Source organism: Prionailurus bengalensis, chromosome A2 (assembly GCF_016509475.1).
Source record: "Prionailurus bengalensis isolate Pbe53 chromosome A2, Fcat_Pben_1.1_paternal_pri, whole genome shotgun sequence".
In the NCBI taxonomy this organism is placed as follows: domain Eukaryota; kingdom Metazoa; phylum Chordata; class Mammalia; order Carnivora; family Felidae; genus Prionailurus; species Prionailurus bengalensis.
In genome coordinates this window covers 11,477,750-11,496,978 of record NC_057348.1, presented here as the reverse complement: position 1 = coordinate 11,496,978, position 19,229 = coordinate 11,477,750, and the positions used below count along the sequence as shown (strand labels likewise).

The 19,229-nt window shown below is 53.9% G+C and overlaps 2 protein-coding genes across 3 annotated transcripts; both read right to left on the bottom strand.

Annotated features, from left to right (window-relative positions):
• Positions 1–7: 7 nt before the first annotated feature.
• Positions 8–6,970, bottom strand: SYDE1 (synapse defective Rho GTPase homolog 1). Of its 2 annotated transcripts, XM_043586872.1 has the most exons (9): positions 6,818–6,969; positions 4,833–5,174; positions 4,088–4,732; positions 3,719–3,933; positions 2,994–3,120; positions 2,622–2,782; positions 1,814–2,039; positions 1,051–1,436; positions 8–427 (listed from the first exon to the last, which is right to left on the bottom strand). In XM_043586872.1, the coding sequence occupies exons 1-9, from the start codon at positions 6,903–6,905 to the stop codon at positions 341–343; spliced, it is 2,277 nt and encodes a 758-aa protein (XP_043442807.1). In that variant the 5' UTR covers positions 6,906–6,969; the 3' UTR covers positions 8–340. The 2 variants fall into 2 exon arrangements, with proteins under 2 accessions (XP_043442807.1, XP_043442808.1); XM_043586873.1 differs by having other exon boundaries at positions 8–1,436; positions 6,818–6,970.
• Positions 6,971–15,931: 8,961 nt separating this feature from the next.
• Positions 15,932–16,989, bottom strand: LOC122486385 (olfactory receptor 1I1). Its single transcript, XM_043585818.1, is given in 6 exon segments — positions 15,932–15,975; positions 15,978–16,218; positions 16,220–16,337; positions 16,339–16,753; positions 16,756–16,866; positions 16,869–16,989. Coding segments are annotated over 6 exon segments (1,050 nt in total).
• Positions 16,990–19,229: the final 2,240 nt, after the last annotated feature.

Sequence of the window (19,229 nt, the reverse complement as noted above, 5' to 3'; positions counted from 1 at the left end):
CAGAACGTGTGCATATTGATTTATTTGTCCACAAAGATGGGAGTGAGGGAAGGTGGGGGAGACAGGAGGGGACCCTACTCTCCCATTGGAGCTCTGGGGCCCACTGTGGCTCCATTACTGGGGATTTTAGGGTGTCTGGCCACTGCGAACTCTTTCCCTCTCAGAGGTCCCTGAAAGAGCCCCATACGCCTGCTCCAGACGTGTCCACCCATGCACACTAGTCCTCACACACAGACACACACGCACGGAGGCAATAAATATGTTCCGTACCAAAGTGCCCCCAGCCTGACATTTCAGGTGGGGCCCCTCCACAGGGAGGTCTTGTAAGTGCTCAGTTTCTTCAGGGATGTGGAGGAAGAATGGGGGAGGGGAAGGGCCAGGCTCTGCTATCTCCGTTTCCTGGTTTGAGGCAATCACGGGGCTTTCCCTGGAAGAGAGGGTGGGGAAACCAGCTATTTTTCTAAAAGCCCCCAGCTGCCCCTATCCAGCCAGAGCCCAGATAGGGGCTTTCCCCCACCCTGCCCCAAACAGCACCTCACCATAGTCCTTGGGCCCTCCGCGGAGGGGAGAAGCAGAGTGCAGTGCTTAAAGCTAATACTGAATTGGTTGGCAGCAGCAAGAGGATTGGCGCGGGGCATGGGGGGGGGGGGTGGGGAGGCGGGGAGTGTCTCACCACCCTGGGGTGATGCTCACAGTAACTGGTGTTTCCCTGGCTAAGGGGAGGCAAGAGAGGCCAGCCCAGCAAGCGGGAGAAGTGCCTTTGGCAGCAAGGGGAAAAGCCCTTGGTACTCAGAAAAGATGGCCACGACGGCTGGTCCCGAAAATCCCCAGTCCCAGCCTATGCAACCAATGCCCCAATAGCGAGCACTGGAAACGAGGAATGATTCTCAGCAACGGGCTGGCTGGTCACTAGGCAACGCCCCAGCAGCCGGGACCAGGGCCTGAGTGACCGGTCTGGTCCCTTCAAGGCTGGATGGAGCACGGCCTCAGCAGCCAGGAGCCCGGGGCCCCAGTGACCGGGGTCCCGCCCCGCCCGGCTCAGAGGCACACGTTTATCTGCTTGGAGAGCTCTCTCTCCAGGTCCAGGATGAGGGCGTCGAAGTCTTTGAGGTTCAGGTGCGGGTTGAAGGGCGCCTCGAAGTCATCGTCGAAGTCAGCGGCGCCCGCCGGCTCGCCCGCGTCCTCGTCCTCGCTGCAGCTGCCCGTCACGTGCTCGTAGTCCGGACCGGACAAAAAGTCCCGCCCGCACGGCAGGAAGTCCCGCCCGCAAACGCTCCAGTCACCCGCGTAGCGGTTACTCGGGGGGCTTTCGGGGCCGCCCCGGCCGCGGGGCCGAGTCACCACCTCGGGGCTGGCGAGTGGCAAGTGCAGCGACGGCTGCCGTTTGGGCCGCACGTACGGGGCGACGTCCGGAGGCTCCGGGGGCCTGCGGGGATCTGCGGAGGGAGAGCGGGGCTCGTGACGGCGTCACGCGCCACGCGAGAAGCCAGACCTCTGATTGGCTGCCCAGGTAACCAGGCCCCTGATTGGCCCTGACGAAAGAAAAGCCCTGCAACCGCATCGCGAGTTCACTGGCGGAGCTAGAACTGGTTGCTTAGGCAACCGGCCCTCTGAAGGGCGTGTCAAGAGGCCTCTGACCGCGTCAAGCTTGGATTGGCTCTAGCTGGACGGGTTGCCGGGGCTACCAGGTACCGGTTTACCCTGGTGAGGGGGCGTGGCATGCCTGAAGCTCGAGACTCTGATTCGTCGCCCGAGAAAGCGCCTTTGTGGCGGCCTGGCCTTGATTGGTGGTGAGGGCCGGAGGCGGGCTCACCTGGCCAGGCCTGCAGCAGGTAGTGCAGCACCTCGATGTGGCGCTTGAAGTCCACAGCGTTGGTAGGGCCCGGGCCAGAGCTCCGGATGCGGGGCCTGGCGGGTGACTGGCGCGCCGGTAGCAGCACGGGACCGAAACACACGGCCAGGTTCTGCGGGGTCATGCGATTGTGGGCGTGGAAGGAGGAGACGAGGCGCAGGTGGTCCAGGAGAAGCGTCAGCGTGGCCTGAGAGAAGAAGGTTGGGAATCGTGAGGCTGACTGGTCCCCTGTCACACCTGGTGGGGGGGGGGGGGGGAGGGCGGGTAGACGAACGCGGCCCGGAGTGGGGAAACTCAAGATCTCATAGTGGTTGATGGCCGAGCTAAGGCTTCGATACTACTATTATGATCCCATTTTGCTGGAAGGGAGACTGAGGACAAAGGTAACTTAGTTTTGGAATGGCAGAGCTTGGATTTGAACCCACTCCTCTGTGTGTTAGTCAGGGCTAGCATTAATTCCATTTTACAGATGAGGGTATTGAGGCACAGAGGGTCGGGACTTCTCTAGGATTCCACAGCCAGGAACCTCCCTTGTGGTAGGTTGACAGACCTGTATTCAGAGCCTCCATTTTTGTGATGTTCTGGCTGTGCAACCTTGGGCAACTCACTCAACTGCTCTGGGCCTAGGTTTCCATAGCTATGAAGTGGGGATTCTGATAGCACCTAATAGCCACATGCTCGTGCACATCATGGGCTCAGGTGTGGATGAAACACTCTACTGGTGTCAGCCTGCTATGAGTCCTGCCCACTCCCACCAGGCCCAACTCACCCTCTCCACATCCGGCAGGCAGTTGAGGAGCCCACGGGTGCCCTCAGTGCTGGAGGGTGCCCTGCTTGGGGGTCCTCGGGCCATGGCTTCCAGCACCACCTGATAGAGGGGCTGGGTGATGAGCGGGGTGGGCAACTCCCGAAGATAATCCTTGAGGATGCCTGTGGACACAGGGCCCACTCTGGTCAGGGCACCCCTGGCTTCTGAGTCTGGAGGGGTCAGCTGGGGCTGGGAGGGGGAAGAGGAGGGCAGGCACAGGAAGATGAAAACAAAGCCAGAGAGAAAAGGGTGAGGTCCCAGAGGGACCACAGGGACTCCCTTGAGGTGAAGGTTGAATGGGGAGCAGGCGGGGGTAGGCAGGGGCATGCTGACCAGTGATGACATTGATATCGGGATACAGGTCCTCGGAGAGGCAGACGGCTGCACTGTCCCGCTCAAAGGCATCCCGAAGTTCTTTCTTGACAGCTGCCGAGCCACACAGGCGGTAGAGCCCCACCACCTGGGGGTGGGCGCAGAGAGATGTCTTCTTGCCAGTGCTACAAACTGATGAGGGCCGGGTGGGCTGAGGGCTGGAGGCCCGGGTCAGGGTGGCAGTGGGCTGAGGGCTTGGGGGCTGGCTGCAGCTTTACCAGCTGCCTTCCTGCTCCTCTGACACCTGTCGTGGTGTCCCCACCATGGCTCCCTGAACAAGCTGGCCGCGTAAGCCCTCTGCTTGGCTCACTTGTCCTCAGGTCACTTGTCACCTCCTCTGGGGAGTCTTTCCTGACTACCCCAACCAGAGGTCAGGTCCTGCTTTAAGGACCTGCTCTCTCCCTGCTTCTCCCCTCTTGTCCCAGCCACAGTTTTACACTTGTGAGTTTCGGGGATCGTGTCTTTTCTCCCATCAGGCTCTGAGCTCCAGAAGGTCTGGGACCCTGGGTTCTGGGTTGGGTGCTATGGTCTAGGGGAGCCTTCTGCCCTTGTCTAAGCTGGGATTGGAGCTAGGAGTGTCCCAGGCAGGGTGCACTTGTGGGGAAGGCCTGGCCTCTGTACGCGGGGTGTCCTGGGGGTGTAGGTCTGAGGTCTGGGGGCCAGCTGGGATGGGGCAAGGGGCTCACCCGCAGCCCGCGGCGCTCGATCTGCCCAACGCACTTCTGGATGATGAGGGGCACCTGGCCGGGGGGCTGTTCCCGCTCCACCAGCAGCGGCAGGGGCAGCCCAAAGACGCGGGGCTCAGCTGTGCCTGGTGCTTCCTGCTGCTCTGACAGGGTCAGCTTGGCATACAGCAGCCCCTGGGGCTCCAGGCGCACGGCCAGTTGCTGGGCCTGGCACCCTGAAGACACAAGGAGGCCTGTGGGGTCTGCCCCCACAGGCTCCTGTGCCCTAGCCCCCTACTCCAAGCCACCCCCCAGGCCCCGGACACTCTGGGGGAAAAGGTGAGCCGAGTCCTGTGCCAACCGCTCTTCCCTTGCGGCCACGTATCCTACCTCGGAAGACCGTGGGTAGCAGCACAGTGCCCTGGGCACAGGGCCGGTGTCGCCGAACACCGGGGTCCCATGCCAGCACCAGGGCCCGCAGCAGCCGGGCAGCCTCGAGCTCCAGGTGGAAGGTGTGGTCCAGCCGCAGGAAGTCGGGCCCCCCCCTCAGCGGCCCCGTTCGGGCCCGGGCCACCCCATCCACCTGCAGTAGGCAGCACAGGTCTCTGGGGGTGGCCCCAGGTGCCGGCCGCAGCCCCCCCAGCCCGTACAAGTGTAGGCTGAGGCGGCCCCAGAGTGCGGCGGGCGGCGCTCGGGCTGGGGGGCCCGCCTCGTAGGGCCGGAAGGCAGTGGGCGATGGGGGCCCCGCTGGGCGCTCCGGAGAGTCCCCGTCACTGAGGTAACCGGCCCGAGGGCCCCGTGTGGCCCCAGCCCCTGCCGCCCGGCCAGGGGCCCCCACACTGCTGTCCAGGTGGTAGCGGCTGATGACGGAGCCCTCGGGGGCGGCCCTCTCACGCTCGCGGCCCGCCCGGGTGCCCCGCAGGCTCAGGCGGCGCCGAAGGTCAGGCAGCTTCTTCATCTTCATGGAGAGGCGCCTGGCTGGGCCGGGGGACTTCGTGCGGGAGGCTTTGGCTGGGGGGCTGGCAGGGGCCGCGCCTGGGGAACAGCATACCTCAGGGGTCAGAAGCATGGGCTTGGGACCGGGGTGAGGCTTGTGGTCATCTTGGGGGGCCGGAGGTCTGAGGCTTGTGCTCACCTTGCGAGGCTGGGTCCTCTGGCTCCGCTGAGCCTGGCTGTGGCCCCGGGGGCTCAGGTGCCAGGGGTCTGGAGTCTTCCTCAGGGATAGGGTTGTACCAGATCTCACCCGCGGGCTCCCCGCTGCCGGGCGCCCTGGGCCCCAAAGCAGCCTCTTCTGGTGGCTTGGCCCCACCCAGCACCCATCGGCGGCTGCTGGGCTCCAGGCTCTGCAGGTAGGCCCCCCGAGCTGGGCTCCGGGATGCCTCGGGGCTAGGGGGGCCCTCTGCCCCAGCCTGGGACTTTTCGGGGGCGTGGGGCTCTGGCTCTGGAGGACTGGGCTCCGGGCGCTGGGCTGGCCGGCCTGGCAGAGAGCAAGGGGAGTGACACCCAGCTACTGCCTGCTGCCCCCAGTGCAGCCCCAGCGAAGAGCTCTTTCCCCAGCAGGGGCCAGGGCTGGGGTGTACGCGGCTCTGGCATTCACTCCACTTGTTTGTTTGGAATGGGCGGGCACAGGCCAGCAGTCTCACTGGTTGCCAGCTTACAGCCCCCCCCCCCCTTAGTTCCTGGGGTCCCAAACGGGATTCTGTCCCTCTGCCCTTCAGCCTCAGGGGTCCAGTGGGGTTTCTCCAGACCTGGGCCCTGCATTCTCAGCTCTACCTCCCACCCCTGGCATGGAGCCCTGCTCCTGTCCCTTCTTACTGGGTGGCTTTGGGCAAATTGCTTTCCATCTCTGAGCCTCAGTGGCCTTCTGTGAAATGGGGGGGGCTAGTCAATGCCCCCTCCAGGGAGGCATCAGAGAGCTCGGTGTGGGGAATGCTTCCTAGGCATCCAGGTTACGGTCAAGCACACAGCCCACAGTGAACGCTGGCTTGCTTCCTTAGGAAGACAGGAGCAGGCACGTCGGCTAGTGCTCTGTCCTCCCATTCCTGCAACATCCCCCCCCCCCAACCCCCCACCTCTTAAGAGCTTGTCTTCCAAACTCTTTCCCTATCCTGGAGTGGGCCCTGTCTCTCAGTGCAGTCCAGATCCCCATGGTCAATGTCTTGGGGCCTCTCCTCTGTTCTACCGTCCTCCCCTCTCTGACATCCTGGGCTGTTTCCTGTCTGTGTTTGTGCGTGGGCACCCCGGTCCCTTCTCTCTGCTCTAGGAGCCTTGGGAATCTTTGGGAAGGGCTGGCGGCGGTGGGGGGGGGGGGGTAGGGGAGCTCAGATGTGGAGTCCTCAGGCCTCCCTCCTTTAACACCTTCCTTCCCGGGACTTTCTGTCCCACGCAGCTCCCAATTCCTCAAGATCCTGTCTTCTGGCTGGTAGAGTCCCTCCTCTGGTCAACTCTGATTTCCAACACCCTGGACTCTGCCTCGGGGGTCTCTATTAGCAGCATAGTCCAAAGCGCTGTTTAACTCACTTCATTGGCTCTGGGCAAATTACCCAACAGCTCCGTGCCTCAGTTTCCCCTCCTGCATAAAGGGGACAGTTTCCTGGGGCTGCCTAAGGTGGGTGCAGCTGCAGTCACTGGTTAATAGGTAGGAGGGGGCCGGCGGGTGGCTACTGGGGTTGATGCACCGCCCCTCTCCCTCCTCTGCAGGACTTCGCCACCCATCTCCCATCCTGGAGGGGCGCAGAGTGTCCCCGGCCTGGCCTGACTGGGGCCCGTTTGCCAGCTTCCCAACTCCTCCTCCCCTCCGCCCTCCAGGCGCTCGGTCTCGGCCCCATTTCCTGTCAGGGGCGAGGCCCCCCTCCCGGGCCTCCTAAGGAGCCCGCAGCGCTGGCATCCCCGGCCGGGCGCACATAACGGTCCGCGCCCCCTCTCCCCCTGCCCAGCCCCTTCCTTCCAGGACCCCTGCCCACTCTTGGTCCCCCACCCCGGGCCGCAGGGGACTCCGCGGGGCTCCCCTAGCCGCCGCAGCCGGCCCTCCTCGGGGCTCCAGGACCCCCCCACCCTCCCGGGCCAGGCGGGGTTCGGCGCCCCCTCCTCCGCCGTCCCCCTCCCCCCCGCCGCGCTCACCGCGCTCCTTCGCGTCCGACTTTTTCCGGGGAAGTTTCTCCCGGCCCCGCAGGCGGGAGAAGGTTTTCCTGAGGAGCGGCTCGGCCATGCTGGGGCCCGGGCCGGGCCGAGTGCGCGCCCCGGGCTCCGGCCGCGCCGCCCCCCTGCCCTCCCCTCCCCGCCCCGCCCGCCCCCCGCTCCGCGCCAGCAGGAAGCGCATTCCGGGAATGCTTGGCCCAAACTTTTTTTTTTTTTTTTTTTTTTCCCCTTCCCGCGGCCTGAGCGAGCGATGCTGGGAGATGTAGTCGCCCGGGCCGGGTGGGGAGGGAATGGGGGCTCTAGGCTGCCTTCCTCGCTCCCCCTGGGACTATCATGGCACAGCCCTCGTCTTCCCTCTTACCCACCCTGCTTTGGTGATGGAACACAGCGCGTCATGCTGGGTTTACCTTCAAAACGCATCTTGCCCATATTTCCTCTCCTATCCCCCCCCCATCTACTGCCCCAGCCTGGTGCAAGCCCTGGCCTCTCTCCTTTCCATGACAGCTCCTCTTTTTTGGTATCCTGGATGCCCCTCGGGGCGCCTCCGTCCTCCACCTAACTTTCCCACCCCCATTCCGGTTACTACTGATGTTTGACAAGCCACCCCCCAAACTAGTGGTGTGAAAGCCATTTTATGTCACAGGTGCCATGGGTAAGGGATTTTGGCAGGCCAGAGCTGACATTGCTTGTTTCCACTCAATCAATGGTTCAGGGGGAACTCAACAGACGTGGCTGGAATCATCTGGAGGCACGGTCACTCACAGGTCCTGAGGGCTGGGACCTCTTCACAGGCTGTGGACTAGGGCTGCTACGTGGGCCTCTCCCTACGGTCCGGCCTTCTTCCCAGCAGGTCAGTAGTCAGGATGACCAGACTTCACTCATGGCCACCCAGGACTCCGAAGGTGAACAGGACAGATGCTGCATCACCTTTCTTGACCCAGCCTTGGGTGTCACGTTGTGTCACTTCTGGAGCCAGATTCATAGACCCCACTCCTCTCAGTGGGCGATGTGTCAGGGTGACCTTGTGAACAGGATGTGGGCTGGGAGATACTGTGGCCACCTTGGAAAATGTAAGCTGCCTCACACCTACATTTCATTCTCTGTGCAGTGCCCAGGGTCGACTTAAAAAGCTGAAGTCAGATTCCAGCACGCCCCACCCCTGCTGTAGTCTTTCCATGACTGCTCATCCCGCCTAGAATAAAACCCAGATTCCCAGTAAGAGTTCTAGCCTCATTTCCTTTGTTGTCTCCGTTGCTCGCCATGACCTTCTCTCTGGTCCTCCTTTACATCAAACTGTCCCAATCCCTTTGCACAAGTAGTCCCCTCTGTGTGGGAAGACTTGGTTCCTCCGAATTTGCCTCTTTCTCTTCTTTAGTTCTAAAAGCGCCTCCTTGGGAGGCCCTCCTTCAACACCCACCACTGTCCACTCACTATTACCTCATTGTATTTCATTTCTCTGAACACTGTCGCAGCCTGAGCTTAATAGCTCCAATGCTTTGTTCTAGTTCATCTGCTTAATTGTCTAACCTGGGACTCCACCAGAGGCTTGCCTGTTTTGTTCACTGCTGAATGTCCAGGTGGGAGATCAGGTGCCAGGTACCAGAGGCCTGGATAGGAGGGGGTGGTGGCCAAGAGGTTTGCACAAGAGGAGGTCGTGAGTGTTTGCTTATCATGTGTCTCAGAGTGGATGTCTGTGTTTGTCCTACTTGGAGTTTGTTGAGCTTCTTGGATGTGTAGATTCATATCTTTCATCAACTCTGGGAGGTTTTTTGGGGGTTTTTTTGGTGCAATTATTTCTTCAACTATTTTTGTTTTCTATCCTTTTCTCTCCTTCTGGGACTCCCATTATGCGTATGTTAGTATTCTTGTTAGTGTCCTACACATCTCTCAGGTTATGTTCATTTGTCTTGGATGTGTGTGTTTGGGAGGAATCAGGCTGAAGAGCAGTAGGATTCACCCCAGATGTGTTTGACATAGCTGCAGACAGTGGGGAGAGAGGTCAGGGTCAACACAACACCTGTTCACAAGTCCAAGGCAGGGGGTACAGGAAGAGGGCCCCATCAGGGAGGGTACCCCAGAACCTCCAAGAAGCTAGAGGCTGATGTGGGGATGAGATCAGCCCTTAGAATCACCCATCAAATGATTAAAAAACATTCAAGCACTGGGGCGCCTGGGTGGCTCAGTCGGTTAAGCATGTGAATCTTGATTTTAGCTCAGGTCATGATCTCATGGTTCATCAGGTTGAGCCCCTCATCGAGCTCTGCACTGACAGCATTGAGCCTGCTTGGGATTCTCTCTCCCCACCTCTCTCTGCCCCTCCCCTGCTCATGCTGCTCTCTCTGTCTCTCAAAATAAATAAATAAACTTAAAAAAACATGTACCACATTAATCTTCATTTTTGGTAAACTCCTTTGACTGTGTTTCTGCACTTTCCCTGTTACATTTATTTGTCTACATTGTAGCTCATTTAATTCACAGTCTGCTATGATTCTTAACAACCAGAAATTCATGGTAAGTGTTAATAAAATGGCTATGTATACTAATTTTCAAATTTTGTGAAGTGTGTACAATTATTAATCTGGATTTTGGTAGTTGCTGTTTGGATTTAGGAGCCTGTGTGTGTGTGTGTGTGTGTGTGTGTGTGTGTATTCTCTTTCCCCCAAATGCTCTCGCTGGCTGCTTGATGGATAGCCCCAGCAGAATGGGGATTTTTTGAAAGAAGAAATGCAGGCAAAGGGGGCTGGTGAGGTTTGCACAGAGCTCTGCACCCCTGTGGCAGACCGTGGGGGGTGGTGGATAAGTACCCCAGCTCCCTCACCCCTCATGTGGGATGACTGATGTGTATGTTCCACACTGACCCCCATGGGTTCCCCTGGGACTGAGTTCCAGCTGCCCACACTGGAAACTTGAATATCAGCACACTCTTTACTGCCTTCCTTCTCTTCCCTTCCCTTTCTCACTCCTCCACCCCCCTTCCAGCATTTCCTAGATCACTTCCCAAATAAACTTCCTGCACTTGAATCCTTATCTCAGAGTCAGCTTCTTGGGAGCCCTAAACGCAGACATTCTCTTTAGGCCTCCGTTTCCTTATCCATCCAAAAGGAAGAATTATGCGCCCCCTCTTATCCAGGCTGTGGGGGTGGGGACAATGGAGGTGGGGTGTGTGTCTGTGGGCTAAGCCTCCTGTATGCCATCTCCCTAGGGCCCTCTGTTCCCGGGACTAGAAGATAGAGAAGGTTATGGGGAACAGGCTCCCAGCTCCCCCCACCCACTTTTCAGTTGCCCCTGTGCCCACAGCTCACCTGCAGGAGGTATCTTCCAGGGTGAAGAGGCACTTGCCTGGCTGGGAGTCCATCCTCAGAGGAGCCAGGGAACAGGTGGCTGCTCAGAGACATCCACCAGGGTGGCTTCAAGCACCTAGAGGGGCAGAGGGTGGCCAAGGCACCATGAGGCAGCTTCCTGAGGCGGAATGTGGCGTCACCTGGCAGGCAGTTAGTGGGGCGGCATATCTTGGCAGGAGCCTCTCAGTGGCCCTCGGCAAAGCCCAGCAGACAAGCTGTAGAGTGGAAGCTAAGGTGCATCAGAGCCCCCAGCTCCCTGTGCAGAGCCCTCCTTCCATCAGCTGTAGGTCTGCGGGGCCCTCCTGCTCTCCAGGCCCCTGCACAGGCCCCAGGACACGTTCAGCAACTGGCCACCAGCTGGCATGCCAAGAGCTGCCATTGGTGTCCAGCTTGCAGGACCTCTGGCTGTTCCACAGGAAGGGGAGGCAGCCTGGAGAGGGGTGACAGACCAGTTAGGTGGGGCAAGTGGCCTGGTGGGCAGAGCCAGGCAGAGACCCCGTGTCATTCCTTACCTTCTCTCTCCTCTCTCCCAGGTCTCTGGGCTCTACTGCATTGTCCACAGAAAGATCTGGCCCTTGACTGGCTCCTGGGAGGTGGCCCCTAAGCCCTTGGAGTATCCTACTTGACAAGAATCCCTTTGTATACCTGGGGGGCCATGCTAACCACGTGGTTTATAGTGGGGACCTTGGGCCACACTGACCCAAGAGGTATCAGTCTGACCTCTAGAAGGGCAAGAGACTGAATAACCAAGGCCAGCCACATGGGTGGTCAACCATGTCTACGTGGCTGTTATAGGCTGAATTGTGTCTACACCAAATTCATATGTTGACTCCCTCCCCCTTCCCCCCCACCCCAGTACCTCAGGATGTGACTGTATCTGGAGATGGGGCCTTTAAACAGTGATTGAAACAAATGAAATCTTTAGGGTGGGAACTAATCCAAGGTAACTGGTGTCCTCATAAGAAGAGGAAGTTTGGACACAGAGATGTGTGTGCACAGAGGGGAGAGCATATGAGGACACAGAAGACGGCCATCTACCAGCCAAGGAAAGAGGCCCCAGAAGGAACCAGCCCTACTGATGCCTTGATCTCAGACTTCTGGCCTCCAGAACTGCAAGAAAATAATAAATCTTTCTTGTTTAAGTCACCCTGTCTGTGGTGTTTTATTATGGCAGCCGTAGGACGATAATACAGAGGCCTACCTTCAGTGAAAATTCTGGACGAGGAATATTTTTCCAAGGAGCTTCCCTGGTTGACAATATACTACGTGTGTTGTCAAACATCATTGCTGGGAGAATTAAGTGCGTCTATACAAGCCCACAGGGAGGGGACAACTGGTCCCCTGTTGGCTGGTCTCTTCTGGACCCTCCCCGCCATGTGCTTTTTACCTTTGCTGGTTTTCATCTGTATCCTTTCCCTGTAATAAACTGTGAGTGTAACAATTTTGTTGAGTCCTGTGACTCCTAGGGAAGCATTGAACCTGAGGGTGGTCTTGGGGACCACCCACTAGGTTCACAGAGATAGGAGTGACTCCCCCCAAATCTAAACGTACGTTTAAAAGTAGGAGCTTCCCCTCCAGGGCCTCAGGCTGTAGCCTTACTGCATCTTTCCTCGTGCCTTCCTGGACGTGCCTTTCTTTTTCACCAGCTGATCCACCGTTTGCCCCTGTCCCCCCCCACACTGAGCCCCACATGGGGCTGCAGCGTGACCTTGGGCACTCACCTGAGAGGGCATCCAGCACGGTGGAAGGAGGGGTCAAGTCTTGGGGTCACACTATGCTGGATTGGAATCCCCCCCTCTGCCCTGATCTAGCTTATGATGTTGGCATAGTCATTTTCCCTCTCTGAGCCTCAGGGTCCGAGTCTCCAAATTGCTTTGCGTCACCCAATAAAGTCCCATGTATAGAGAAAGAAGTGTTACTGTGCTCTCATACTGGCCAGGGCCACTCTACTTCTTCAGATAAATCGGCTCAACCCCCTTCGAACACCTTGCTGAGATTTTGGAGAATTACTAGATGATTGTTTTCTCATGGTCTTCTGTTATCGCTGAGTTAGTTTCATAGTGAGCTTACTCTTTCTGGTCTCTACGAGGAGGTGCACTGGCTTCTCTCCTTGATTTCACCAGGGCTCCTGGGTGTGTAACAGCCTTTACTGAGGCTGGGGGAGCAGAGGGAGAGTTTACATTGCATACCACAGCAACTTAACCTTGACTATTAGATGCCTCTCTTCCAACCTGGACTACCTCCTAGAGTCTTGTCATTGCACTGCGTCCCTATTCATTCATTTTTTCATCCATTCATTTGTTAATTCATTCACTCAGTCGACACATATATTTCGAGTGACCAATGTACTAAGCATGGGGGTATGGAGTTGGGCAAGATAAACAAGAAAACACAGTCTCTCATTTCTCAGCTCACAGTTCAGTCGGTGACATAGATTCTCATGAGAGAATCACACATATGAATACCAAATCACTGATGTGATGGGGACAATGAGGAATAGTGAATGTATTTGGGCACCTGACATAGCTGAGATAAGGAGGGGGTGAAAGATTTCCCTGAGGAAGTGCGGTTTGCCTCGAAACCTCAAAGCTAAGGAGGCATTAGCATATGCAAAGGTCCTGTGGCACCACCTGTCCCTTCCTTGTCTGGTGCTGGGATTCAGCTCATTTCATCTCTTACTCTTTGGTCCCTTTTGGTCTCCCTGCTTCTTGTCACTCCCATCCACATGTGCCAGGGTTTACAAACTAGAGCTTGTGGGCCAAATCTGGCTCTCAAGCTATGAATGATTTTTTTAAAAAATTTCATTTATTTATTTATTTTGAGAGAGAGAGAGAGAGAGAGCCCACGTGCAAATGGCGGAGGAGCAGAGAGAGAGGGTAAAAGAATCCCAAGCAGGCTCCACGCTGTCAGCGCAGAGCCCAAAGTGGGACTCTGGGACTCTCACGAATTGTGAGATCATAACCTGAGCCGAGATCAAGAGTTGGACACTTAACCAACGGAGCTACCCAGGCGCCCCAGCCACCCAGGCACCCCTGATTTTTAAGAGTTTAAAATGTTTGGAAACAAATAAAAAGAAAAACATTTTGTGGGCTACTTTTGATAATTCTGTTGGATAATCAAAACTTTAAAGCTAGTATCCACGAAGGTAGGCTTAGTGGTAACCGTAGCATTAATGCGTCCGACAATAGGTAATATTAGAAAGCTCACACTGGATGGCAGATTTTAGACAGGATTTTCTGTTTCACAACTTAGTTATTATTATTTTTCCTGCAACCCTGGAGCCCAGCCAGTTGAAAGAGAAGGTAGAAACCTCCTCCTGATTTCTTCTTTGTGGGCGACAGCTGAAATAATTTGGTAGTTGAGATACATTGGGATCCTGCATTGCCAGGTAGTCAAATTAGAAGAGGCAAGTGTGTAGGAGGGTTTCTGGGGGCAGGGGGAAGAAGAGGAGTGAACCGAATGCCAGTCACTAAAACCCAAACAGCCAGATCCATTTTTGCAACATATTTGACTTTCTTGAAAATATAGAAGGCACATGCTATATTTTATCACTACAGTCTGGGGGAGAGAAGCGCACAGAAGGTGGATGTTGGTTAAGAGTCTTTCTGAATCATTTTGATGTCAATACATTTTTTTAATGAAACAGTAAAAAAAAAAGGCTATATTTCACAACATGTAAAATTATATGAAATTCAAGTTTCTTTTTTCTTTTTTTTTAACGTTTATTTATTTTTGGGACAGAGAGAGATAGAGCATGAATGGGGGGGGGGGGTTAGAGAGAGAGGGAGACACAGAATCGGAAGCAGGCTCCAGGCTCTGAGCCATCAGCCCAGAGCCTGACGCGGGGCTCGAACTCATAGACTGTGAGATCGTGACCTGAGCTGAAGTCGGACGCTTAACCGACTGAGCCACCCAGGCGCCCCTGAAATTCAAGTTTCAATGTCTATAAAGTTTCATGGGTTCTCATCCACTCCCATTCCTTGATGTGTTGTCGATGGTGGCTTCCATGATGGAACAGCAGAGGTGAACCACTGTGCCAGAGGCTGTAGGATCTATACAGCTGATAATTTCTCTCTTGCCATTTATAGAACGTTTCCTGACCCCCAATCCATGGTATGGTTCACCAGTGGATTTATTCAGAAGCACAAGCCCTCCCTATATCCCTGCTTAATGTTCTGGTCCCTTCTGCCCTGTGGACCAATCCCTGCGGTGAGTGACCACACCTCTGTGGGCTGGGGACACACCTTTCCGTGATTTCTCTGAGCAACCCAGGCTCGGTCCCACCACAGGAACTTTACACATGCCGTCCCTCCCAGAGCACGACTGCGCGGGAGGTCGGGGGAACTGGGCCAGTTTACAGCCAGGATAAAGGTTTCTGAAAAACCGAACTTTAAGTCCGTTTTGTGAAACGGCACTATCGCCACCTGGTGGCCACGTCCTCCAGCTGTAGCTGCAATTCTTTGAAAGCGTTTGGTGGGGTCTTTGGACCTTCCTCTCCAGGGCGGTGTTTATGGAAGGGAAACATGGAAAATGTCTTTGGAAAAATGTCCCAGATATGGTTCTCTTGTATCTCTGAACTGAAGGCCTATTTGGGTCCCAAATCGCTACTTCCCTTCTTTCCACCCCCCCACTGATTCCCGTGATCCCCAAACTTTAAGGTTCATATAAGCCCCTTGGGTTGTTGTTAAATTATGATTCAATGGTTTGGGATGGCGTTTGCGTCATTTCCAGCAAACTCCCCATGAAGCTGATGCTTCTGATTCATGGATCTACTTGGGTATCAATTTCTATGTTTTCTATAGAAAAGGGGTCAGTAAACTCCTTTGGTAGAGGGCCAGATAGTAAACATTTTAGGCTTTGTGCAACATGAAGTGTCCTTCAAGATTATTCAGCTCTGTCCTGTAATTTGAAATCAGTCATAGATGATTAATGGGTGTGGCTGTGTTCCCATAAAATTCCATGAGCACTAAAATTAGAATTTTATATAATTTCAGTCTGTCATAGAGTAGTCTTTTAGTTTTTTCCCAACCACTTAAAAATGTAAAAACAGGGGGTGCCTGGGTGGCTCAGTCGGTTAAACATCTGACTTCGGCTCAGGTCATGATCTCGTGGTTCATGAGTTCAAGCCCCACATCAGGCTCCGTGCTGACACTGCAGAGCCTGCTTGGGATCCTCTCTTTCTTCCTCTCTCTCTGCTCCTCCTCCTCCTCCTTCTTCTTTTTCTCCTTCCTCCTTCTCTTCTTCTTCTTCTCCTCCTTCTTCTTCTCTCTCTCTAAAATAAATAAATGAATATAAGAGAAAGAACTCTGTCAGATGGATGGACCTGGAGGAGAGGTGCACATGGGAGGCCTGTTGATGACAATGATTTCCAAACTCATGGACACAAGATGTGACCACAAGGCCCCTGTGAGACCGAGGCTGGTGGCTGCTGACACGAATGATAAGTGAGCTAATCTCAACAGATGCTTTCAATGTCCTTCTCCGAGTCACTTGGGAAGCATGGTGATGTAACTGGCTAATATGTGTTGTCTTTATCAATATTAAAATGGTGTGGCCAATCTTTTGTTCAACTAGTGTTACCCACGTAGCAATCCCATAAGCCCAATAGCCCAGAGAGGGCGAATTTAAGACTACTTTTCTGATCTTCACGGGGAAGACAAACCATGGGGAAAACACACATCTCTCTCTTCGGGTTCCCATAACTTTCCATTCAACTTTTGTGACACATTTACCATGTTGTACCATAATGATTTATTCACACATCTCTGTCCCCCACTCAACTCTGAATGCCTTGAGGGCAGGGATGGGATGTATCTCTGTGTTCTCACCACCCAACAGTGGTTCTGGAACACGGTAAATGACAACCACCGTTCTGACCTAGCACTGACAGGAGACTGCTTTGCTGATGAACTTCCTCAGGGCTGCCTTCATGTCCTTGTTCCTTAGGCTGTATATAAAGGGGCTCAGCATGGGGATGAGCACCCCACACATCAGGGCAGCCGCCTTGTCCTTCTGGGAGGAAGTGGCAGATGTGGGCTGCAAAGTACACGGCCCAGATGGTGCCATAGAACAGTGACACTGTGGTGAGGTGCGAGCCACAAGTGGAGAAGGCTTTCCACTTGCCCTGAGCAGAAGGGATCTTGAAGACTGCCCAGAAAATGCAGGTGGATGCAGGAGAGGGGGCTGATGCCCATGATGATGCCAAAAGCAAAAACCACCAGCTCATTGGTGTGCATGTCAGAGCAGGAGAGCTTCAGCAGGGGCATGAGATCACAGAAGAAGTGGGGGATTTCGGAGCCAGAACAGAAGGTCAGTTGAGCCATGAGGGAGGTGTGCATGAATGACTGGAGACTGGTGATCAGCCATGGCCCCCCAACCAGCAACCCACAGACACGAGGGCTCATGATGACTGAGTAGTGTAGAGGGTGGACAATTGTCACAAAGTGGTCAATGGCCATCATGGCCAGGAGGAAGCTGTCCATGGTCCTGAACAGGTGGAAGGCATACATCTGAGCAAGGCCGCCCACAAAGGAGATGGCCCGGCTCTGGGTGCGAAGGTTCACCAGCATCTTGGGACAGTGGTGGAAGAGAAGAAAATATCGACAAGGGACAGGTTGGAGAGGAAGAAGTACATCGGCGCGTGGAAGTGGGAGTCTGTGATGATGGCCAAGATGATGATGAGGTTCCCACAGTGATCAGGTACATGGAGAGGAACAGCCCAAAGAGGAGCATCTGATGCTCTGGCCTTTCTGAGATTCCCCGAAGAAGAAATTCTGAGACTGCTGTTTCATTTTTTTTGTGTTTTGGTTCCATTGACAGCCTGTGTCGACTGCAGAGGAAACAGGGGAGGGAAAAGGAGAGGAAAACAACATAAAGCTGGAAGTTGGATATGGAGCTCCAGGCCTGGAGGTTGTAGCATTCTGTGAAGATCTGTGGGTTTCTGTTTGTCCCCAATGAAACCGACCATGCCTGAGATAGTTTGCATCTCAAAAACTTAACTTGGTTGTTTAGAGACAACTCAGAAATTGCCCATAAATACCTTTGTTGTTGTTTTATTTCTTCCCAGTGGAAAAATGCTTTGCAGAAAACACAATGAAGCTGGATCAAACCTAAACCAAACCCAGCACAGAAAAAGGGAACCCGATCACTCTCTTTTCTTCCTTCTCTTCCTTTCCCTCTGTCGTTCTCTATTTTCTCTCCTGCCTTCAGTCATCCTTCCTGAACGTGATGCAATGTTAGCATCCATTTCAGGTTAATGACTAAGGATATAAGGACAGATAGCACTCTTCTTCTGCTTCCAATGAATGCCACATTTATTAGGGGCATTTTATGCTCTGCTGCCACATCATGACTACAGTAAAACCCCTCTCATCCATTGTGATGAGGACCAGTGCTAAACATCTCGTGGGAACACAAATATGCACAAACATACTTTTCGAATTTTAACGTTGGTCAAGAATGTAAATTTATTCACCGGGCTTTGATGAGGACCACAGTGTTCTCTCTGGGTATGAACGCATCAATGGTGAATCTGCCTGATCACCTTTCCTGCCTGAGTCATACCCATAGGCTTCTTGCTATGCTCTAGTTTGCTCCACTAATGTGGAACAAGATATTGGGGATCCTTGCGAAACAATCCAAGGACAGAAGCCTTGCAGGTTTTTATGATTTTACACCTCAGTTATGTTGTTATCTTGCTCACATCTCATTAGACAGCAATTGTTTTTTTAGTGATTCCTTTTTATGAAGTCTTTCTAAAGCATTCAACTTGGATTTAATCAAAAAACATTTCTCTCCCTCCCTCCTCCTTTCCTTCCCTTCCTTCTCTTGCGATATATATATAAATATATAAATATATATATAAATATATAAATATTTAATATATAAATATAAATATATATATATATTTGAGAGAGAGACAGAATGAGTGAGGGGCAGAGAGAGAGGGACACACAGAATCTGAAGCAGGCTTCAGGCTCTGAGCTGTCAGGACAGAGCCTGACGTGGGGCTCGAACTCACAAACTGTGAGATCATGACCTGAGCTGAAGTCGGATGCTTAACTGACTGAGCCACCCAGGCGCCCCTTCCTGCAATTCTTTTATTTCTATAGCATTGAATTAAATGATACAATTGCAGCAGCAACTACAACCAGTACAGTCATATTTGGTATTACTTAAAACAATTCAACTCAACTTAACTGATGAGAGCAGAAATGCTTTGGCAGGTTTGTGACTAACCTTCTGGCCACGAGCATTCAGCATACTGGGACAGCACCCAGTCCATTCTCAGGGGGAGATAGAGACCATGGATGAACCCAGAAAGCTGGTTAAGTGGAGATTTTAAAGAGGAATTTCATGGTAAAAAAAGTATACTTGGAGATTTAAAGCCAATGGCGTTTTGGAAGTACATTTTGACATTAGCAGTAGCCTTCCAGGACAAGAAATTTTGTATTTTCTCATGTTCTAGACAGGCTATCACTAGCAATTGAAACCCTCAGTGAAAGACGCATTGTTATAGTGTGTTAAACAGCTGTGTAAGAAGTTTATTCAAAACAAAACTCCCAGACACAGCCTGGATTGTTCAAAGGTGAGTTGTTTTCATAAAAATGACAAAAATGTGGGGCGCCTGGGTGGCTCAGTTGCTTAAGCGTCTGACTTTGGCTCAGGTCATGATCTCATTGCTTGTGAGTTCAAGCCCCGCGTCGGGCTCTGTGCTGACAGCTCAGAGCCTGGAGCCTGCTTCGGATTCTGTGTCTCCCTCTCTCTCTGCCCCTCCCATGCTCATGTTCTGTCTCTCTCTCTCTCTCTCTCTCTCTCTCACAAATAAATAAATATTTGTGAATAAATGGGCAGAAGACATGAATAAACACTTTTCCAAAGAAGATATCCAGATGACCAACAGACACACGAAAAGATGCTCAACGTCACTCCTCATCAAGGAAATACCAATCAAAACCACACTGAGATATCACCTCACACCGGTTAGAGTAGCTAAAATTAACTCAGGAAACAACAGATGCTGGAGAGGATGTGGAGAAACAGGAACCCTCTCG